Here is a 22,698-nt window from a genome sequence, read left to right on the forward strand (position 1 = left end):
ATTGCAGTCTATTGCTGTTGTTCAGTTGCTAAGTCCAACTCTTTGTGACCCCATGGATTGTAGCACACCAGGCCTCCTTGCCTTCCACTATGTCCCAGAGTTTGCTCGAATTCATGTCCACTGAGTTGGTTTTCCAGCCTGCTCTTCACGTTTATCCTGACGTGGAGCCTGTTACTATTACCCTCACTTATCATCAACACCATCAGCACCGTCATTCTTACGATGGTTAACATCACCATCCAACTTCTCCTTATCAGCATCGGCATCCCCACAGCCATCATAAGTGTCCTCATCAACACCTATGTTGAAAACATCATTTTCATTATCACCATTATTGCCCAAATCATTCTCATCCTTCTCATCACCATCACCTTCGTCCCATCAGAATCGTCATGACCATCACCATGTTCATTACCACCATCACCACCCTTGCACTCATTATCAGATGAGGAAACTGAGGCTCAGAGAGGTTAAACCACTCACCTAAGTCTCACAGTCAGGGGTGAAGGAGTTGGGGTTCAAACCCAGGCTTACTCCTGACTCTAACCATGAAGCTTTCCTGGCTCTCTGCCCTTGAACTCGGATAGGTTCAGGAAGAGGCTATCTTGGCTGGACTAGCTGACCATCCTCTGAGCTGGAGGGAAGTCGTGGCTGAGATGGGACTGACTACATCAAGATCCAGACCTCCCAACCTGCCCCACCTCATCTCCGTCCTTCTGCCCTCCTGCTTTCTAACCCTCCCACCCAATTTCGCTCGATGGCCTCTGTCTGTTCTCCAACTTTGGGCAACGCGGCTTGCTCTGTGCTCCATCTCACTTTTGGTCCCAGGTGTGGGGGCTGGCCGTATCCAGCTCTCCATCCTACATTCCCAGCTTTGGGGACTCTTGGCTCCATAAATTCCCCCAGCCCCCAACCTGGTGCTGATGGTCATTGGGATGAATCAGAGGCCAGGGCCCAAGCTCTGAGTGTAAGGCCCTACGTGGCCCCTCTGGCTGCTTGGATGGGGCTACCCAGAATCCCCTCCTTGCTTTGTCTTGCAGCGTCCTGGTGGCCCATGCTGAAGCCACTTCTGCTCATCTTGCTTGGAGAGGTCTGCAGTTGTAAGAGGGAACATTATGTTTTACTCTCTCAAAAATGTCTCCAAAACACACCAGGAGTGGTTCTTGATTAGATATTTCCCAAGTCAATGGTTTATCTATGTGGTAATAAACAGAGGCATTGTCTGTGGAGAGGGCTGTTCTAAATGTCACGCAGCCCCTCTCAGCACTAAAACTCCAGTTCTAGGATGTCATGTGACCATAAGTGGGGAATCAGCAGAGAAGAGAGGAGTTTAGTGCTGTTTGAGTGTTGGTAATGTACCAGGTACCAGCACAGAAGTTATTTCACTTCCTCTCAGCAGATATTAAAAGCTTCCCTATTTTACAGATGCAAAAACTGAGACCAGAGAGGTTATGTCAATTTCCCAAGGTTTCTCAGCAAACACAAAGAAGAGCTGGGATTTGAAACCAGGTCTGACTGATGCTCGGCTCAGATCCTTCCTTTTTTTGTAAACAGACTGGGAAAACGAGTCAGGATGTGTAGGATAAGCCAGAGGCTAAAGAGCTAGGAATCCAGCATCTCTCACTGAATGAGGCCAGTTTACAAAGATTACAGGGTACAATTACCCAGATGACTCTTAAATGGCTCACACGGCCTGTCTTGTGTGGATCTGTACAAAGAGGTGCTTTTTCATCATCCTTTACTTTTTTTTTTAAAAAGCCTTTAACACTTTTGTTTAAATAATATATTTGAAGTGTTTTGTCCACAGAAACTTATGTAAGAGCCCTGTGATGAGCTGGGGAAGAATATTTTTATTTGAGACAACTGTCATGAGGTGAATGAAACTAGGCCTGTTATACAGAGTGAAGTCAGTTAGAAAGAGAAAAGCAAATGTTATGTGTTAACACATATCTCTGGAACCTAGAAAAATGGTACTGATGAACCTGTTAGCCTGGCAGGAATAGAGATGCAGATGTAGATGGTGGTCTTGAGGATATAGCAGGGTAAGGAGAGGGTGGGAAGGATAGAAGAGAGTTGCATGGACATATATACACCGCCATGCGTAAGAGAGACAGCTAATGGGAAGCTGCTGGATGACACAGGGAGCCTAGGTCCTCTGCTCTGTGATGACCTAGAGGAGTGGGATGGGGGTGGATGGGAGGGAGGCTCGAGGAGGAGGGGATGCGACTTGCTTTATTGTACAGCAGAAACCAACACAACATTGGAAAGCAATTAGCCTCCAACTTAAAACAAGAATATTTTTAACAGGGGACCACAGGGAACATCCTTCAGCATCTGACAAGGAGTTATTTTGCCTCTCTGCACCCAGGGACAAAATCAGGAGTAGATTTAGGTAGATTCTGAATTCCTAGTCCCCACCCCAAGTTTTCAGGAAAAGCTCTGAGGGAGATAAGGAGTTTATTGCCATGGATTTGCTCAGCCTGGGATGTGTCTCTTTGCTAGGTTTGTACGGGCAGTGAGATCCATGGGCTGTGGATTGGGTGGAGCTGGGTTCAACTCTCAGCTTTGCTGGTTGTAAGCTGTGTGACTTTGGATATTTTGGCTACTCAACCTTTCTAATTCTCAGTATACTCATCTCTAAAATAGTGTTGATAATAAAACCCAGTTCCCGGGGTTACTGCAACAATTACAGGAGGTGAGGCTCACAGCACTTAGCCTGGGGCATCTGCTATTGCTTTGACTACTGACGTGTTTGTAGGCTGATCAGACAGAAACAGAGAAAGGAAAATGTGAGTTCTTTCTAAAACATTCAAGATTCCTCTAAGTCAGCATGGTCTAGGAGAACTTTCTGAGTCAATGGAAACATTCCACGTCTGCTTGCGTTTTTGGTATTTTAGCCATGGCCCACATGAAGCAACTGAATACTTCAAATGTGCTTAGGGACTTCCCTCATCGTCCAGTGGTTAAGACTGCGCTTCCACTGGGGGGTTCATGAGTTCAATCCCTTGGTGGGGAACAAAGATCCCCTATGTGGCTCGGCTGAAAAAAAGCACCTATTGTCACTGAGGAATTAATTGAATTTTTAATTTTATTTCCCTTTAATTAGCCATATATAGTTAGTGGCTATAGCATTGGGTGGTGCTGGCCAAAGCCTTAATGTCTCTAAAGACTGAAGGCATGTATGGCTCGTAACTGAGAAAGGGGCGCCTTCCCTGGGGGCTTATGGGGGCACAGGCAGGAATGTCTGCACTCAGACACTTCTTTTTAAATTGAAGGATAGTTGGCTTACAATGCTGCATTAGTTTCAGTGTATAGCAAAGTAATTCAGTTACACATACATATATAGCTATGGTTTAATCACTGAGTTGTATCTGACTCTTTTGGGACTCCATGGACTGTAGCCTGCCAAGGTGCTCTGTCCCTAGGATTTCCCTGGCAAGGATATTGCAGTGGGTTGCCATTTCTTTTTCATGGGTTCATATACATATATATGTGTATATATATTACATATACATTATATATATGTACATATACATATAAATGCACATATATTACATACAAGGCTTCCCAGGTGGATCAGTGGTAAAAAATCTGCCTGCCAATGCAGGAGCTCCAGGAGCCACGGGCTTGATCCCTGGGTTGAGAAGATCCCCTGGTGTAGGAAATGGCAACCCACTCCAGTATTCTTGCCTAGAGAATCCCATGGACAGAGGAGCCTGGCAGGCTGTAGTCTATGGGGTCACAAAAAGTCAGACATCACTGAGCTACTAAGCACAGCAGAGAGTGTATTTGATTTGCAATGTTGTTAGTTCCGGTGTCTAGCAAATCGATTCAGTGAGACACAGACACACACACACACACATACATGTTTTCAGATTCCTTTCCATTATAGGTTATTATAAGATATTAAGTATAGTTTCCTCTGTTATGCAGTACAACCTATTTTAAAAAACTATTTTCTATACAGAAGTGTGCAAATGTTAATCTCACACTCTTAATTTATCTCCCCCCTCCCACTAGATGTTCGTTTTCTATATATATGAGTCTATTTCACGACCCAGATAATCACGATGGTGTGATCACTGACCTAGAGCCAGACATCCTGGAATGTGAAGTCAAGTGGGCCTTAGAAAGCATCACTATGAACAAAGCTAGTGGAGGTGATGGAATTCCAGTTGAGCTATTCCAAATCCTGAAAGATGATGCTGTGAAAGTGCTGCACTCAATACGCCAGCAAGTTTGGAAAACTCAGCAGTGGCCACAGGACTGGAAAAGGTCAGTTTTCATTCCAATCCCAAAGAAAGGCAATGCCAAAGAATACTCAAACTACCGCACAATTGCACTCATCTCACACGCTAGTAAAGTAATGCTCAAAATTCTCCAAGCCAGGCTTCAGCAATATGTGAACCATGAACTTCCTGATGTTCAAGCTGGTTTTAGAAAAGGCAGAGGAACCAGAGATCAAATTGCCAACATCCGCTGGATCATGAAAAATGCAAGAGAGTTCCAGAAAAACATCTATTTCTGCTTTATTGACTATGCCAAAGCCTTTGACTGTGTGGATCACAATAAACTGTGGAAAATTCTGAAAGAGATGGGAATACCAGACCACCTGATCTGCCTCTTGAGAAATTTGTATGCAGGTCAGGAAGCAACAGTTAGAACTGGACATGGAACAACAGACTGGTTCCAAATAGGAAAAGGAGTATGTCAAGGCTGTATATTGTCACCCTGTTTGTTTAACTTATATGCAGAGTACATCATGAGAAACGCTGGGCTGGAAGAAACACAAGCTGGAATCAAGATTGCCGGGAGAAATATCAATAACCTCAGATATGCAGATGACACCACCCTTAATGGCAGAAAGTGAAGAGGAACTCAAAAGCCTCTTGATGAAAGTGAAAGTGGAGAGTGAAAAAGTTGGCTTAAAGCTCAACATTCAGAAAACGAAGATCATGGCATCCGGTCCCATCACTTAATGGGAAATAGATGGGGAAACAGTGGAAACAGTGTTAGACTTTATTTTTCTGGGCTCCAAAATCACTACAGATAGTGACTGCAGCCATGAAATTAAAAGACGCTTACTCCTTGGAAGGAAAGTTATGACCAACCTAGATAGCATATTCAAAAGCAGAGACATTACTTTGCCAACAACAGTTCGCATAGTCAAGGCTATGGTTTTTCCTGTGGTCATGGATGGATGTGAGAGTTGGACTGTGAAGAAGGCTGAGCACCGAAGAATTGATGCTTTTGAACTGTGGTGTTGGAGAAGATTCTTGAGAGTCCCTTGGACTGCAAGGAGATCCAACCAGTCCATTCTGAAGGAGATCAGCCCTGGGATTTCTTTGGAAGGAATGATGCTAAAGCTGAAACTCCAGTACTTTGGCCACCTCATGTGAAGAGTTGACTCATTGGAAAAGACTCTGATGCTGGGAGGGATTTGGGGCAGGAGGAGAAGGGGACGACAGAGGATGAGATGGCTGGATGGCATCACTAACTCAAAGGACATGAGTCTGAGTGAACTCCAGGAGTTGGTGATGGACAGGGAGGCCTGGCGTGCTGCGATTCATGGGGTCGCAAAGAGTTGGACACGACTGAGTGACTGATTTGATCTGATTTCTGTTTTGTAAATAAGTTCATTTGTATCATTTTTTTAGATTCCACATATAAGGGTATTATATGGTATTTGTCTTTGTCTGACTGACTTCACTCGGTACGAGAATCTCTAGGTCCATCCATGTTGCTGCAAATGGCATTGTCTCATTCCTTTTTTATGGCTGAGTAATTGCTCATTTTTCACAGAGCCCAGGAATCTGGGAATTCTCTGCTTCCTTTCCAGACTCCCCACTTCCATCACTCTTAGCCCCGACCTCCACTCTCCTCTCTTCCCAGGGAGCACACTGTGTCCATTCCTATGTCCATCCTTGCCCTCCCTGGAATGCCCTTTCATCTCCCCTCTGTCAAGAGTCAACTCCTACTCACCCTTACAAGGCCCACTTCACACACCACCTCTCCTGGGGGTTAAATAAGATCATGCTTGTAAAATGTCTAGTATATAGTCAGCTCTGACCAAACATGAACTGTATTTGATCCCTGGGTCAGAAAGATCCCCTGGAGAAGAGAATGGCTACCCATTCCAGTATTCTTGCCTGGAGAATCCCATGGAGAGAGGAACCTGGTGGGCTACAGTCTATGGGGTTGCAAAGAGATGGACACAACTGAGCGACTAACATTTAACTTGTGGCGATTGAAGTCCAGACAGATTAGGTAACTTGTTAAGATCACACCACCAGTGAGAAGCAGAGGAAATTTTGCAATTAAATGTCTCCTCCTTGCTGCCCTCCTCATTGAGAATCACTGAGAACAGGGCTTGGGGGGGGGAGGGCATTTGATTGGATTTCATACTCATGAAGAATCTCAAATTTAGATATTGAATGTTTCCCCCAAAATGAGGTGGTGGTAGTGAATGTGTTTATCCACTAAATGCAATTTTGCTAACTCCAGGTATCATTTCTTCATTTAAGTAAATACACTGGGAGCCCACGGATGGAGGTAGACGGGGCCTTGGCTTGACTTCTGAGAAGCCTGAATGGTGACTCTCCTTGGCCAGTACTTTTGAGTCTTGGTCCTGCCCAGCTGCCTGAGGGATCTTGGTTTAGATCAGAAATTCTCAGCCTGTAACTACTGATATTTAGGTTCAGATAATTCTTTGTGGTGGGGACTGCCCTGTGCATTGGAGAATGTTTAACAGCATCCTTGGTCTCTCCTCCCTAGACACCAGTCACATCTCCATCACCAGCTGTGACAACTGAAAACATCCCAGGAGATCAATCAACGTCCCCGTGGGGAGGGGAGGAATTAGACTCCTCCCTATTGAGAAGCAGGCGTAGCTTCAGTCAAGGACCACAAACCCATGCTTCCTGGCTCTCCTGTCCCTGTTCCACACCCACCCTGGGGTCTGTAAGGATTTATTTACTAGTTGTCCCTTGTTCCCAGATGGGCCTGAGGAACCTGCCTTTGCTCAGTGGCTCCTACATCTGCTCAGTGTCCTTATTCCCTTGCAAAGACATCTTCCAGTGAACCTGGCATTGTGGCAGACCAGTGAGGCCAGAGCCACCCTGCGGTCAAGCTTGGTGGTTCTCAAACATCAGGGTGCATCAGAATCAATTGAGGGGCTTGTTAAAATTCCCCCCAGCCCATCTCCAGAGAGTCTGAAATAGTGGGAAGCCTGGAATCTGCATTGTCAAAAGTGCCCACACCGGCCAAGGACACCTGTGAAGACCCGTTTCCCTGGGAGAGCTCTGAGCTAGACTCGCGCAGTGAGCAGCCAGGTGTCCTCCTGGCTACTAGTGCCGCCCTCCCCCAGCTCTCCTTCTCCCCCTGCCTTAGTGTGAGGCTCTCCCTTCTACCTGGCGAGCATCTTCTGTGCTGCTTGGCAAGAACTAAACTAAAGCCCTTTGCTTCCACTTCACTAGTTGGATCCTCATACTCAAGCCAAGAGTCAGTCTAGCATCTCTAAACCTTCTGAGGGTCTTTGCCAGATCCTTCCAACCGAGGCTCCCCGATCTCACGGGCATGGGGATGGGGGTCCCAGGCCAGACTCCACAGGCAGTTTGTACGTGTCGGTTGGCCCCATGCTGACCAGTAAACCTCCCCTGACCAAGGACCCAGGATGGGGAGCAGGTGGGCCAGGCCTGGGTGCAGGGCGCAGCCTGGAGGTGGGGGCCACCCACTCCGGCCCAACCAGGCGAGGAGGCCGCTGAGAAGCAGCTGGTCCTGGCAGGAAGCCCTGCTCGCATCTCTCCGCAGACAGCACGCTCTCTCCAGCTCCCCTCCTCGCCCTCCACACTCCAACGGTCTTTGGCTTCTGCTTCTATCTGGTTGCAGATTCTGATAGCTGAGTTGAAGCAGGAAGATTTGAGGGGCTGTGCAAGCGAGTGTGGGGTCTCTGTGCAGCTTTCCTTCTAGACCCCATCATGCTGGAGTTTGCAGGGGTGGTTCTTGATAAAGGTACGCTCTTCAGAGCAGGAATTCCACAGTGAGTGTTGTAGCGAGGGCCTCTGGGCTCCAAAACAACCATGACTCTCATTCCTAAGATCACAAAAGCTGGGCAGGATTCTCCAACTCATGTTTGTAGGCCCCAGGCTAGGGGGGATGGGGCTGAATTTGGGTCCCAGCTCCTAAGGCCGACTGTCTTACTGGGATGTGACTTCTTGCTAACAGCCCCTCTGATATGTCTTTTTTTTTTTTTTTTTGAGAGGCTGGGAATAGGTTTTAATGTAAAATATCTTGATTTATCTATTTTGCCACAAATTCACTTTTTAAGAAAAAGTTTTTTGGCCATGCCGCATGGCATGTGGGATCTTAGTGCCCCGAGCAGGGACTGAACCCATGTCCTTTGCATTGTAAGGTGGATTCTTAACCACTGAACCACCAGGGAAGTTCAAAGGTGTGTTGTTTTAAGGCACTAAGGTTGTGGTCATTTGTTAACAGCAGCCACAGGAACGATGGCAGATACAATGAGCGGGTGTTGGGATGGTTGATGGCCCTGCCCCCGTGTCTATGTCTGACCTCACTGCCTATTGCTCTCCTCCTACTTGCTACACTCAAGGCCTCCCTTTAGTTCCTTGAACATCCCAACCTCGTTCCTGCCTCAGGACTTTTGCTCCTGCTGTGCCCTCTGCCAGGAACACCCCTGCCTAGATTTCGCAAGGTTCTCACCTTCTGGCCTTGGTACAAATGCCTGCAGAGAGGTTTTCCCCAACCTTCCGATCCAACGTGCTACCCAACCCCAAGCCACTTCTCTTGAAGTCACTGTATTATCCCCTTCACAGCACACATTGCTATCTAAAACGACTGCATGTGTCTATTTATTATTCCTTGCGTGTTGTCTATGAGATGACTCTGTAGTGGATCATCAGTGGATCCCCAGCTCTGAGGACAGTATCTGAGGCAGAATAGATGCTCCATAAATATCCAGTGACTGAGAGATGCTGAGAAGCCATCAGTTACATGCAATTTGAGGTGGGTGAGCTTATTTCCCCTCCAGAATGAGGGGCTGGGTCCCAGGTGGCAGGGACATACATGGGAGGAGGTCACAGAGCAAGTGCATTAACTGATACAAACAGGACCCCTGGCCCCTGCCTGGGAAAGAATGCATGGTGGCGGAGAGGGCAGTGCTGGAAGTCACTCACACTCAAATAGTCAGGGTGAGAATGAAAAGTTGCGCCCAGATTCTGCATGATGGCAAAGTTATCAGAGTTAATTCCTGAGTTGAAAAATGCCAAAAAAAAAAAAAAAAAAAAAAAAAAGAGAGAGAGAGAGAGAAAGAATAAAAAAAACAGTAGAAAAGAAAAAATGGAAATCGCCACCGGAGTGATGCACAGCCATGAGAAAGGTCAAGTGCAGCCTAGGAGGAGGGTCTCTAAGGCATCAGTGCTGACATTGGTTGATCCGAGGTCATCTCTCTAGGGAGGCTGTCTTTAGTAGACGGCAACCTCAGGGCCTTGGTTTCCCCTCCAGTCTGAGAAAATACTCTGATAGCCTCAGAAAGTTGATGGCTAGTGGTTAAGGGCACTGTGGCCAACAGTGCAATCTACAAGCTTAGTAGAGGTCAAGAACGTGGGCTTAGGGTCAAGTTCTGGCTTTGCTGCAGGCTGGCTGTGTGACCTGGCACAAGTGACTACACCTCTCTGAGCCTTGGTTTCCTATCAGGAAAATGGGGTGCTATGTGGAGGAAGTGAATTACTTGATGTGAAGACCATAGCCTGGGGCCAGGCCCACCTAGAGTGCTCAGCAGAGGCTGGCTAACATGGTGGGGATGAAACTCTGGCTTGTCACAGGAGGAGGCCCCTCCCCTCAAAAAGCTGATTCTCTAGGGTTAAAATCGACTTCTGTTCCTCCAGCCACATTTGCTTGTCTGGTTTCTTTTTAAACTCTAGACACTCACTTTGAGACTGCTAGGTAGAACCTGGATAGAACCCTGTGGCCAGTGCTGTGTGACCCTGGGCAAGTTGCTTCACCTCTCTGAGCTTCAGTTCCTTCTTCTATAGGTGGGGGCTAGAACCACAGGTCCTACTTCAGGAGCTGCATTCGTACAGGTTCTAAAGAGGTGAGTGTTGGGAAGGTACTCCTATAAGTAACCAAGGGAGGGCCCTGCAAGCAGACGAGGAGTTATCAGAGCGCAGGGTGAGGTGGCTGGCCGGCTGGTCCAGATGGATGCTGGACCGTGGACCTTGGCCTCTTTAGAACCCTCCTTCAGGGCAGCAAGCTGAGCAACCTGGATATCCTCTGACATGCAGCATTTTAAAGTGACCGCTCCCAAGTACAGAAGGCCCCGAATTCGCCGCCTCCCTTCCTGATCACCCTTCATCTGCTGTCACTGCCTGCTCAGGGCCCCCTCCCTCCTCCTGGGATGAAGGGACGAGACTGTGTCTCAAGACAACATCACTTATCTCCCCAAACACGGGCTGACACCCCAAACGACAGGACAGGGGTGCCCCCTGAGAGAAAGGGACTAGCTGAAGCAGGGGAATAAGTCCAGGTCCAAGGGGAAAGAAGGATGGAAGGAGGAAAATAAGGCCAAGAGAGCAGAGGAGTCAAGGTCGCTGCTGAGAACCAGTGATGGCCCAGCCTTTGCTCAGACCCAGAAGCCACGGATGCCGAGTGGGACCCAGATGTGGGGCTCTGGGCCCGGATGTGGGGCTCTGGGCCCAGCGGGCTGCTGGCTTCATTGTCACCCAGCATCTAGGATGCTGGTCTGACCCCACCCCCAAAAGCAGCCTGGATGGAGAGGGGCCTGGGGGGATGAGTTGTTTCCAGGCAGCCGTGTGTGCTGTGGGGCTTGAACATTCCCAGGCCAGCAGCCCCGAGACGGGCTCTGAACGACATGCTGCCTCTGGGGTTGCGTTTCCTGACTTGGGACACTGATTCGTAACGAGACACTTATTTTAGCTGTGAGCAAACAGCTTTGCAATCTGAGGGGGGTCGCTTTTGTAGTTGTTACGATGATGGCCGATGCTTCTGACATCACAGTGGGAGGGAGGTGATGTCAGGGGTGAGGGACACCCTGGCAACATAAATGGCAGTGCCACTCGAGGAGGAAGGGTCCTGCCTGCCTCGCAGACTTTGGACATCTGCTTAGAGTGAACACAAAAACACGAAACATGCTTCAATTTCTCAGCCGAAGTCTCAATATGGGTTTATGTATAAATTCGGCTTTAAATTCTACTGAACTTGCAACTATTGGGGAATCAAAGACAGGACATCGTTTTACCAGGAATCATTCACCATTTGGGAAAATCGCATCACCAAGGCGACGCTGTGCGGCAGGTGGTGTCTGAGTTGCCAACACAACACACCTGTGTCAATCTGCATCGTGTTTGCAGCGATTCTATCTTTAGGTGCCAACATGTGACACTCTGGTGGAGCCGTGCCTGTGCACAGATATGTTAAATTATAGGCTCTTTTAGTATAAATGACTTTTATGCTCTATAGCCTTTATTCTATCGTTAGGGCATCACACTGATTTAAAAAATGTAAAGTGTGGCTAGGCTACATGCTCCATGAAGGAGCTTCTGGTTAGTGAAGGGGGCATTTCAAAATATTTGTTAAAAAAACAGAGTGCAGGGGGAGAGCTGTGCATCCAGCCATGGAGCCGGGGGGAACACATGCTATTACGGTATTACTCATCCTTAGAACCATTCATCTCAGTGGGTTTCGTGGAGCCATATACTTGCCCTGGGTCACTTTCTCCCAAAACATGTCTCCACCAAAGCAGTTTTTTCGGCTGCTTGTGGTCAATCACACTGCAGGTGATGTGGGGTCCCTGGTGGGAGGACCCTGATGGATGAGGGTGGCTGAGAACTCAGATGTCACCTCCTGAGGTGGGAAATGGGTCTGTGGGAGCAGCGCCCCAGGGCAGACAGATCTATCTTGCCCTCATTCTTGGGGACACAAAGGCTGCTTACCCGAGACAGTGTTTGGAGAGGCCCCTTGGGGCCTGGCTACCAAGTGGGCTCCCATTAAAGTTCATGGGACTCAAGGACCTCATCCCAGCCTGGGGTCCTGTCTGCAGCCTTTATGTCCTGGACTGCAGGCTAGGAGAGGGTATTTGCTATTATTTGCTCCTTGGATAGGGTGTGCAGCTCCCAACTATAGAAGGGACTTCTCTACATCATAACCGGAGAATCAGACTCCTGGGCCGGGGTGGGGCTGAAACAGAGCCCTCGGGGTTCTGAGGCTCACACTCCACGCCTAGCTGAGAATCAGAACCAAGTATACGGGACATTAGACCCAGGGGTTCCACTGGTATGCAAGGTGAGATGGTCCTATTCATGGACTCATTCCTGCTTCTGCAAGAGGCGGTGCTGAGGATGGGCGGGGCACGTAAAGGATTGGGGTGGGGAGAAGCCATGCCCAGGAGCCTCAGAGGATGGGCACTTCTGATGCCGTCTAGAAAAGAAGGCCAGTGATTGATTCTGGAGTCTCTAGCTGCCTTAGAATTCAAGCCCACGGGGTGAGACTTGGGAGTGCCTATTGGCTGCCCAGAAACTACCTCACGGCTACACCCTCCATCTCCACCCAGTATGTCACAGTGGGGACCCCTGAGAAGTGGGTTCTAGCCCGCGGGGGGCTCCTGTGCTGGTTGTGGGAGAATGAGGTGCCAGGTCACTGCCACCGGGAGAACCCTGAGGACGTGATCCTGGCCTCCACCTCTGGAAATGGACATTAGGCCACTGGGGGCCCCCAATCATCTGTCCCACCAAGAGGGTCACACCACGCCCTGTGTATGTGGCCTAAGACTCTCTGTCTCTCATGGAGATGGGACCCAGGGTGTGGCAGATTCCAGGGTGTCTGTGGGGAGCTCGCAGGAGAGAGGAAGAGTGGGTGGGAGGGAGGAGCTGGGTGGGCAGGAGGTGCCCTCTGTCGCCCTCTGCCCAGGCCTTCCGACAGAGCCTCCACTTTCCTCCTTGGGGGTCTTGCCAGCATTGGCTCAGTTTTTGGCCAGGCATGAGATGCTGGAAAAGCCCCAGGATGCAATGGTGGCCAGGGTGGGCTTCCACAGACTGGGGGGTGCACAGTGGGCGGTCTGGGGGCTGCCCTGCCAGGACTGGGTCCCATGCAGGCACAAGTGCACTTCAGGACCTTGGCACCTGCCACTGCCTCTGCCTGGATGCCCCTCCCCCTTGCAGCTGTGAGCCTCCCCTGACCCTTCCTCTGGGTCCTCCCCTGTTGCCTTCCTAGTGTGGCCTGCCAGCTTCCCATCCGCAATGTTACCCTCCCCAACACTTCCTGGCCCTTCCCCGCTCTATTTATCTCCTCAGTGCGTATGACTAATGGTTTACAGCGTTAACCTCTCGCTTCTTTGGCTTTCCCACTGCACTGCAAGCTCCCCAAGTCAGGGGGTTTGTCTATTTCAGTCACTCCCCCAAAGCCAGAGGACTTGTCCATTCATTGCTCCATCCCAGGGCCCAGAAGAGTACCTGCACAGAGTAGGTCCTCTGTGAACACTTCCTATATGAATACACGCAGGGGCCTGGGAGCTAGTCAATTCAGGACCCCACAGGATTTCCCAGTGACCTCTAAATGCCCTTGGGACTCTCAGGGGTCCTTGAGAAGAGGACTGGGAAAGCTCGGCCTGGATTTCTGGGGACCTCAGGCCTGAGCCTCCGTCTGTGTCTCCCAGGATCTGCCTAGTAACACTGTGGGCTGTAGTGTCCGTGCTGGACCTTAGAGGGGAGTGGAAGAAGGCAGAGAGAAAACCTGCCCCTCTCCATGTGTGTGTTCTTTCAGTCACTCAGTTGTGACCAACTCTTTGCGATCTTTTGGACTACAGCCTGCCAGGCTCCTCTATCCATGGGATTTTTCAGGCAGGGATACTGGAGTGGGTTGCCATTTTCCTACTCCAGGGGATCTTTCCAACCCAAGATTGAACTCGTATCTCCTGGGTCTCCTATTTCCCCACCACCTGGCCCATCTGCTCCTCACCAACTGTGCAGCCCCTAGAGGGTCAGAAAATGCCAATCCGGCAAATACAGAGGGGCTGGTACCCAGTTCTAATTTTTTAAAAAATTTTTGGCCACACCACTCGGCATGTGGGATCTTAGTTCCCTGACCAGGCATTGAAGCTGTGGTCCCTTCAGGGGAAGCATGGGGCCCTAACCACTGGACCCCAGGGAAGTCTTTGGTGCCCTGTTCTTCAACTGCTGGCCTCAGCTTCCGTGTAATTGGAGCAATGCCAGAGTTTTGGGGAATGGGGACTAATTCTCTACTTTGTCTCCAGTTTCTCTCGTTAGAAGTTTTCTTGCCCTGGATGGGCTGCCCCCAGGAGAAAGCCAGTTTGGGCTGAGGCTCGCCCAGCACTCAGCTCTTCCTCTCTTTCCCCAGATTCTCAGCATCATCCACACCCAGGTCGGCCACGCCCAGGTGCCTCTCCTCATGCAGTGACCTCAGGGAAGGCCCCACCATCTGAGCCTTAGTCTTCTCACTCTTGAAATGTAGATTGCAAAAATACCCACCTTGTGGGGGTGCTGGAAGATGGGGCCTCAGCTACAATGATTATGAGCTCTGGGTTTCATGGCAAGAGATACGCACTAGACATTATGTCCATTCCATTCCACAATGGCAATTTCCAGGGCAAGAGGCAAGGGGGGTTGAGCGGGTGTACGTGTGCTCGGATGCCTGAGACACTCAGCTTGGCTCCCGGGCTGTGAGACTGAGCTGCCACACACGCTCGCGTACAACACATGTGCACACACACAGGCACCCCTGCAGCTTACCTGTCCACCTGGATTTCCACGTCCTTGGTCTCTGTCTTGGCAGGTCCCCCTCCATTGATCGCTTTGCCCCCACTGGTAAGAAGGTTCAGGACAGGCTCTATCTCTTTGAGCAGTTTATTGTTCTCCCCGCTGCCCTGGAGGGCGACCCCAGTACTTTTCTTGGCTGGGTCCTGGCCTGGGGGCCTGGCAGCCAGGCCGTTGGCATGGGCGAGGGAGCCGGCTTCCTGCCCCGGGTCTGGCGCATGCTGGGGCCCATTGCCGGGTCCTGTGGCCCCGTCCACCACCAGCATCTGCTCTCTGCTGGCTGACGCTTGGTGGGACAGGTCAACGGCTGCTGTGGGGGGACCCAGGGGCCGGGTCACCCGGATGGTCTTGGGGGTCCCGTCCCCGGTGAAGGTGGTCTCCAGGTGCGTGGAGAAGCCCTCGGGGCCCCTGAGGATGAGCACCACGTGGGTCTCGGAGGCAATCCCCCTGAGCACCTCCAGGGCGCTGTCGTAGCTCAGGTCCACCAAGGGCTGGCCATTGACGGCGAGAATGATGTCCCCAGCCTGGATGAGTCCGCTCTGCTCCGCGGCGCCCCCTCGGATCAGGTCAGAGATGATCACGGGTGGCTTGCTCACCCTCTCCTTCACCAGGAACCCCAGGCCCCCAACTTTGCGCTTGAAGAGGCGGACAGAAATGACATTGGGTTGGATCTGCTGAACGCTGAACATATGGCTCTCCATGGTGTATAGTGTCCAAGGGTCCACAGACCTCAAAACGGGTCTGGCCAAGGTCAGGTCCCCAGGAGCGGCTGGGCTTCAGGCCGCGCCGGGAGGAGGAGCCGGGGGCTGGTGCTGCGGGGCTGCAGCCGGGACGGGGAGCTGCTCTCGTGCTGGTCTTCTGTGCCTCTGACGTCAACTCAGCGTCACTCGCTCATTGCTGTTGGGCCGTCGGTGGCATGATTTCCTGCGTCTGCCTCCTTCCTCGGTCTCTAAGGAAGTGATGGTTGATCAGGCAGACGTCAGGGGAAGCAGTGGGATGAGTCCCTATGCCGCAGGTCAGGCGGATCCCGGAGGAGACGTGTCTGGTGGCTGTGCCTAGGGGTGACGCATGCTAGCATGGACTATCCACTGGGCATCGTCAGCCCGCCAGAGGCAGATCCGATCCGGGTCTTCCTGAGGTCAAGAGAAGGAACAAGGGAGGGGAGGAAAAGGATTAAAAAAATAAAAAGAGAGAGGGATGTGGGATGCCCAAGACCACTTTTAAAACTAACATGGGAAACACAGCCAACTGAGAACTCTAGCCATAAGATGCTCTGGAGTTCTGAAGACAACCTAGACACAAAATTCTTCTTCCTCCAGGGGGGCACACTCGCAGGTGGCTGCATATTGCCTGGTTTCATTTCCATGATCAAAGCCCTGTGAGACCGGGGGGCTCCTTGGGAAAACCACTGAGGAGTCAGCCCCAGAAATCAAATGGCAAGAACCCTAGGACCTCCCATCTTTTTTTCACCAGAAGAAGTCAGCATTCCTACCCTGTCATGCAGCCTTTACCTCTCTGCTTTTTGCAACATTTTTCCATCCTCAGTTCAGGAGCTTGGCCGACAAGGATCACGGGGTGTGGGGCTCTCCATTCCCACCACTCCCAAAGCCCCCATCACAAACCCATCAATAGGAAATGATGTCACCTTCTACAGAACCACGGATGAGTGAGGTCAGCTGGACTTTAGGACCGTCATTTTTGTAATGATTCACTTATTTCAGATTCAAAAGGACAGACTTGGCCACACTCCATCCTGTGATAAGCCAAAATTGGTATAATAAATACCAAAGACACAGGTCCTCGTCAAACGCTGGAGGGCATTTGTGTATCACAGACTGTCTGAAATCCTAACAGAGAAACATTAGGAGGTGTGGACTCTGTCCCCCTAGGGTTAGATAAACACAGAACTGGTGCACAACGAATATTTGTGGAACAAGAAAAAGCCCAAAAGACGGTGGACACTCATTGAATGCATATGTTCTTACTGTGTATTTTTTTCCTCCTTTGATCTTCACAGTTAACTCTTCAACAGACGAGAAGACTGCAACTTGGGAAGGTCCAGTGACTTGTCCAAGGTCAGGTGGATAAGGATGGTGGGGGGAGGATTTGAACTCAGATCTGCTCCATTCTTGAGTCTGAGATTTTAAATACTCTAGTTTTTTAACAATTTATAATCCAGTGACTTTTGCGACTCCCACCAGCTTCGCCAGACTCAGAGAAGCGGCTGGAGTATCAAAGGACCACATGGAGGCCACCTGAAGATGCTGTAGCCCAGGTGAGGTGTGTGCATCCATGGCATGGGCCCAATGAGCAGCATGGAAGCACATCTTATGTCTGGGTTGGGGCAGGTGACCTGTGGGTTATGGGTGGAGTGGGGCGGGGTGGGAGGTAGCAGAAAATCCCTTCATCTCTTTTCCTACCCCCAGCTCCAGCCTCAGTTTCCTCTCTGCCCTGGCACCCCTTGCCATCAGCATCCTCAAAACTCCTTCACCCAAGGAGGGAGCCCTTATCCACCGCTACTGACAAAGCAACACTCCCTTGTTTCCCTTTTAGCGGGTTTCCGGGGTCACCCCAGGGCTGAGGCAGCCGATAAACTCCTGCCGCCTCTGAAAGCAGGGAGTGGGTGAGGATGACTCTCCCTGCACCCCGAGAAAGAGGCACTACCTCCCAGATCCCCTCAAGGGAGGGCAGTGGTTAGCAAGTTCAGCCTCTCCCTTTTGCAGCTTGCGTTATGTAACTCTGCCAGCCCCTCTGTGTGGGTGAGGGAGTCATGAATACCCAGACCCAGCCTGGGCTGCTTTCTCCATCTGGCGTCGCTGTGTGTGTGTGTGTGTGTGTGTGTGTGTGTGTGTGTCTGTGTATTCATGCATCACCCTCCTGCTGTGTCATTTCTCTGCTGTGTGTGTGAGCCTGTGTGGCCCGTGTGTTGACAGGCTGAGTGTCTTTCGGCATCTTGCTGCCGGCCTTCTGGCTTGCAGAGAAAACCAGCCCGAACTGCTATGTCTTTCCTCACTGGGGTGGATTGGTCCACCTCCCTACCCACCCCCACCCTGGGCTCTGGTTTCCTTAACTCTCCCGGAGCTCTCATGGTACCCATTTCTTCTGGGTACCAAACCCAGGATGCTCACTGTTTAGTTGAAGGCAGAGACAGCTGGGACCTCCAGATCTCTTGAGTGTTCTAGTTTGGCACTGGGCTCCATTCTTTAATTCAAGAAGGTACTTGAAGGTGAGCTCTTCGGGAGGTGGGGGCCCCCAGCTTGCTTCTACCCCATACTGGCTTCAGCCAGAACTTACCAAAGGGACTTTCCTGGTAAAGAAAAGGGACTCAGTGGTAAAGAATCCACCTGCCAATGCAGATGACATGGATTCAATCCCTGATCTGGGAAGACCCCATGTGCTGTAGAACAACTAAGCCCGTGCACCACAACTCCTGAGTCTGTCTAGAGCCTGGGAACTGCAGCTACTGAGCCCACGTGCCACTGTTATGGAAGCCTGCTTGCCCTAGAACCCCCGTGCTCTGCAGCAAGAGAACCACCGCAATGAGAAGCCCACGCATCGCAACTAGAGAGTGGCCCCCACTCCTCGCAACTAGAGAAAAGCCCTCACAGCAACCAAGACCCAACACAGCCAAAAATAAACAAATAAAATTATTAAGAGAAATAACTAGTTGAGGCATTGCATTAAAAAAAACACTGCATTAAAAAATAAATGCTGGAGAGGGTGTGGAGAAAAGGGAATGCTCTTGCACTGTTCGTGGGAATGTAAATTGATAAAGCCACTATGGAAAACAGTATGGAGAGTCCTTAAAAAACTAGGACTAAAACCACCATATGACCCAGCAATCCCACTCCTAAGCACATACCCTGAGGGAACCAAAATTGAAAGAGACAAATGTATCCCATTGTTCCCTGCAGCACTATTTACAATAGTTGGGACATGGAAGCAACCTAGATGTCCACTGACAGAAGAATGGATAAAGAAGTTGTGGTGCATATACACAGTGGCTTCCCAGGTGGCTCAGTGGTAAAGAATCCGCCCGCCAATGCAGGAGATGCAGGAGACGTGGGTTTGATCCTTGGGTCGGGAAGATCCCCTGGAGGAGGAAATGGCAACCCACGCCAGTATTCTTGCCTGCAAAATTCCATGGACAGAGGAGCCTGGTGAGCTATAGTCCATGGGGTCACAAACAAGTTGGACACAATTGAGTGACATGGAATATTGCTGCTGCTGCTGCTAAGTCACTTCAGTCATGTCCGACTCTGTGTGACCCCATAGACGGCAGCCCACCAGGTTCCCCTGTCCCTGGGATTCTCCAGGCAAGAACACTGGAGTGGGTTGCCATTTCCTTCTCCAATGCATGAAAATGAAAAGCAAAAGTGAATATTACTCAGCCATAAAAAGGAACTCATTTGAGTGAGTTCTAATGAGGTGGATGAACCTAGAACCTATTATACAGAGTGAAGTGAGTCAGAAAGAGAAAGATATATACCATATTCTAACGCATATATATGGAATCTAGAAAAATGGTACTGAAGAATTTATTTACAGGGCAACAATGGAGAAACAGACATAGAGAATAGACTTATGGACATGGGGAGAGGGGAGGAGAGGGTGGGGTGCATGGAGAGAGTAACATGGAAACTCACATTACCATATGTAAAATAGATAGCCAATGGGAATTTGCTATATGGCTCAGGAAACTCAAACAGGGGCCCTGTATCAACCTAGAGGAGTGGGGTGGGGAGGGAGATGGGAGGGAGGTTCAAAAGAGAGGGGATATATGCATATCTATGACTGATTCATGTTGAGGTTTGACAGAAAACAATAAAATTCTGTACAGCAATTATCCTTCAATAAAAAATAATAAGAAAAACACAATTTACCAAAGGACAGAGCTGGGACTTGGCTTAAGAAAAAAGAAACAAGGCAAACCCGCAGATCTCCCTGGTCACTCCTAGCTTCTCCTCCCTCTTTCTCAGCTGCTTTCTAAATTGGCGGCAGGGAGGGGGGGCGGGGGTGGGGCTGCTGGCTGGATGGGAATTGGGAAATTGAAGTGCTGTTTTTTAGACCTTGGCCCTAGAAAGACAATTTGATCTTTAGAAGGAATGGAAAGAGGCAGGGCTTCAAAGAGGCAACGATACTCAGTGTCTACTGAGGGACAGGTGGGGGTAAACAACTCTAGGTCTAAGCAAGTGGATTCTGAACCTTCATCAGGGTCAATCCTAATCTTAATGACAACCCCCCACCCCTTAATAATATCCCTCTTTTCCCTCCCCAAACACATCTTCACCCTCATCCTGACCAGGATCAGGTTTGACATCTGCAAAGAATATACTAAGATGCTAGATGGAGACGCGTCTGTCCTGCTTTGTGAATGTCCAGTATCCACAGTGTCTCCTCAAACCTGGGGCTCCAGGATGGCTGGCCACCCTTTTGCCACAGGGAAGATTTTTAAGGCCCTTTCTGGCTCTATCTGTGTGTTTCTGGGTGAGTTCTTTATTTTCTCGGAACCTCAGTTTCTGTATGTGTAAAATGGGCTCCTTAAGTAATTCTTCACATCCTGGGTAACTGGGAGGACTGAATAAAAGAGTTAAGTGCATGGGTTTCAGTAATGTCACAGAATGAATGCTCAGAAGAAATGGCTTCTTACCATTGTCGTGTAACATGTAATGGTTCCGGCTTCCTGGCCCTTGACTCAGGGCACTTGCTACTCTGTGGCAGCCTCTCCAAAGGCAGGTCATGTGCCAGGAGGGGGCCGATGCTTGAAAGCATAGAGAAATCTCACGCAACTCATGGTATGAGGCACTGAATACAGGGAGACGGGTGCTGGGTATCCTGCCAACCCAGCCTCCAACTCTTGGAGCTGTGATTTTAAACACGGCACATGTGCGTGCACACCACGGCATATACCATGGAAACAATACTTGGACCCAGGCCTCATTGGAGTAGTTCAGTGGTTTCGGGAGTACCTTGCTGTGGAGGAAATTCACGCCTGACTTTCGAGGACGACTGCCAGGGAGAAGGAGGGAGCCAAAATAGGCCAGCGTCTGCTACTACCATCTCACTGTGTGACCTTGGGCACGCCACCCCCGCCCCATCCTGGGCCCACGTCTGCATCCAGGATGGTGATGGGAGCAGTTCCCAGGGATGGAGAGTTTAGCCTGCCAGTGCAGGAGACATAAGAGACATGGGTTCACTTCCTGGGTCAGGAAGATCCCCTGGAGGAGGGCATGGCAACCCACTCCAGTATTCTTGCCTGGAGAATCCCACGGACAGAGGAGCCTGGTGGGCTACAGTTCATAGGGACGCAAAGAGTCGGACACGACTGAAGCGACTGAGCACGCATGCAAGCACAGCGCTGAGTCCTCCACACGGGTGTCTTATTTCATCCTGACAGTGACCATGTAAAGCACATGTCGTTTTTATCCCCATTTAACAGAAAGACAGGCTTCCCAGCTGGCTCAGCAGGAAAAAAATCTGCCAGTGAAGCAGGAGATGCAGGTTCAATCCCTGGGTTAGGAAGATTCCCCTGGAGAAGGAAATGGCAAGCCATTCCAGTATTCTTGCCTTGGACATCCCGTAGACAGAGGAGTCTTGTAGGCTACAGTCTTTGGGGTCACAAGAGTCAGACATGACTGAGCGACTAAACAACAACAATTACAGAAAGACAAGGTGATTGGGGTTCAGAGAAGCAAACTGGAAGACTGCCCTGGCTCTAAGCGAGCGGGTGCTGGGTACACACCTAACCCTAAAGACGATCCCCTAAGACGACGCCTCCCCCCAACACACTCTCAATGGCTGCCATACTTTTCATTCTCACCCTGACTCATCACATTCAATGGTCTCCATTTTACAGAGGTTGAGATTAAGCTGCCTATTTGTTTCATTTTTAGCACTGGAAGTCCACGGACAAGAGGATGATGAAGAGCCATTAAAATCCAAAAGACTGTCCAACTCCCACACTCAAAAATAAGGAAACAGAGGCCTGGAGAAGGGAGGAGGGTACTCATTCAACATGGATCAGCCACAGTTGGGGTGTCAAGAGCTGTCTGTCCAATAGGGCAGCCACCAGCCACATGCGGCCATTGAACCCCTAAATTGTGACTGGTTCCTGGAGATGTGACCTAAGGGTGAAATCTACATGGTGTCTCAAAGACTAGGAGGAAAAAAAAGAATGTCAAATAGCTCAATAATTTCGCAATATTGACCACATGTTGAAAGGATAATGCTTTGGGTATACTGGATTAAGCATAGTTATTATGAAAAAATAATTTCAACTGTTGTTTTTGATGCTTTTATATGCAACTACTGTACAGTTAAAAAATCAGATATGTGCTCACATTGTATTGCCGTTGGGTAGTGGAGGTCTAGAGTCTGACCCTCATGGTGCCTGGACCAGAGGGCCTCCCTGCACCCCACTGCCCCTTAGGTCCCCTCAAGCATCTACTGATAACCTAGGCAGGAAGAAGATAATTCTGCTTTCTAAAGAAGTCAGAAAATGACATAGAGGGTAAAAGGAAACATCTCGCCATTTTTTAAGGTTGACCACTGGATAGCAAGAGTTGGGGGAGAAAGAAAACCCACCTCAAACCATGTAAAGAGAGACAGTAGGGTGTCACCTGGGCTGGTTGTCCAGAACCCAACAGCTTGCTGCCTGAATGTCATTTTAAATCTAACCCACCTGTGCAACAAATGTTTCATTTAAAAAGTGAGGCAGATCTCTTTTTACAGGTGGGATATGAGCTCCAAGATATACCGCTAGGTGAAAAAAGAATGGTGCAGAAGCATATATTCTGTACATGTAAGTGGAGAGAATGTTCTGGAAGGAATGGGTGTCACTGGCTACATCTTAGATGGAATTCTGGTCATCACTAGTAGGAGGGAGACAGACTTT

General features: G+C 49.8%; 1 protein-coding gene across 1 annotated transcript in view; it reads right to left on the reverse strand.

Moving 5' to 3' along the window:
- NOS1 (nitric oxide synthase 1) overlaps window positions 1-22,698 on the reverse strand; it is a 122,958-nt gene that overhangs the window by 76,205 nt on the left and 24,055 nt on the right. The window contains exons 2-4 of the mRNA XM_044930142.2: window positions 16,790-18,111; window positions 16,450-16,557; window positions 14,781-15,937 (exon numbers count right to left, since the gene is read on the reverse strand). Of these exons, the coding sequence (XP_044786077.2) occupies window positions 14,781-15,505 (725 nt within the window). The 5' untranslated portion in view covers window positions 15,506-15,937; window positions 16,450-16,557; window positions 16,790-18,111. The remainder of the gene's footprint in view (window positions 1-14,780; window positions 15,938-16,449; window positions 16,558-16,789; window positions 18,112-22,698) is intronic.

Source organism: Bubalus bubalis, chromosome 17 (assembly GCF_019923935.1).
Source record: "Bubalus bubalis isolate 160015118507 breed Murrah chromosome 17, NDDB_SH_1, whole genome shotgun sequence".
NCBI classification, from domain to species: Eukaryota; Metazoa; Chordata; class Mammalia; order Artiodactyla; family Bovidae; genus Bubalus; species Bubalus bubalis.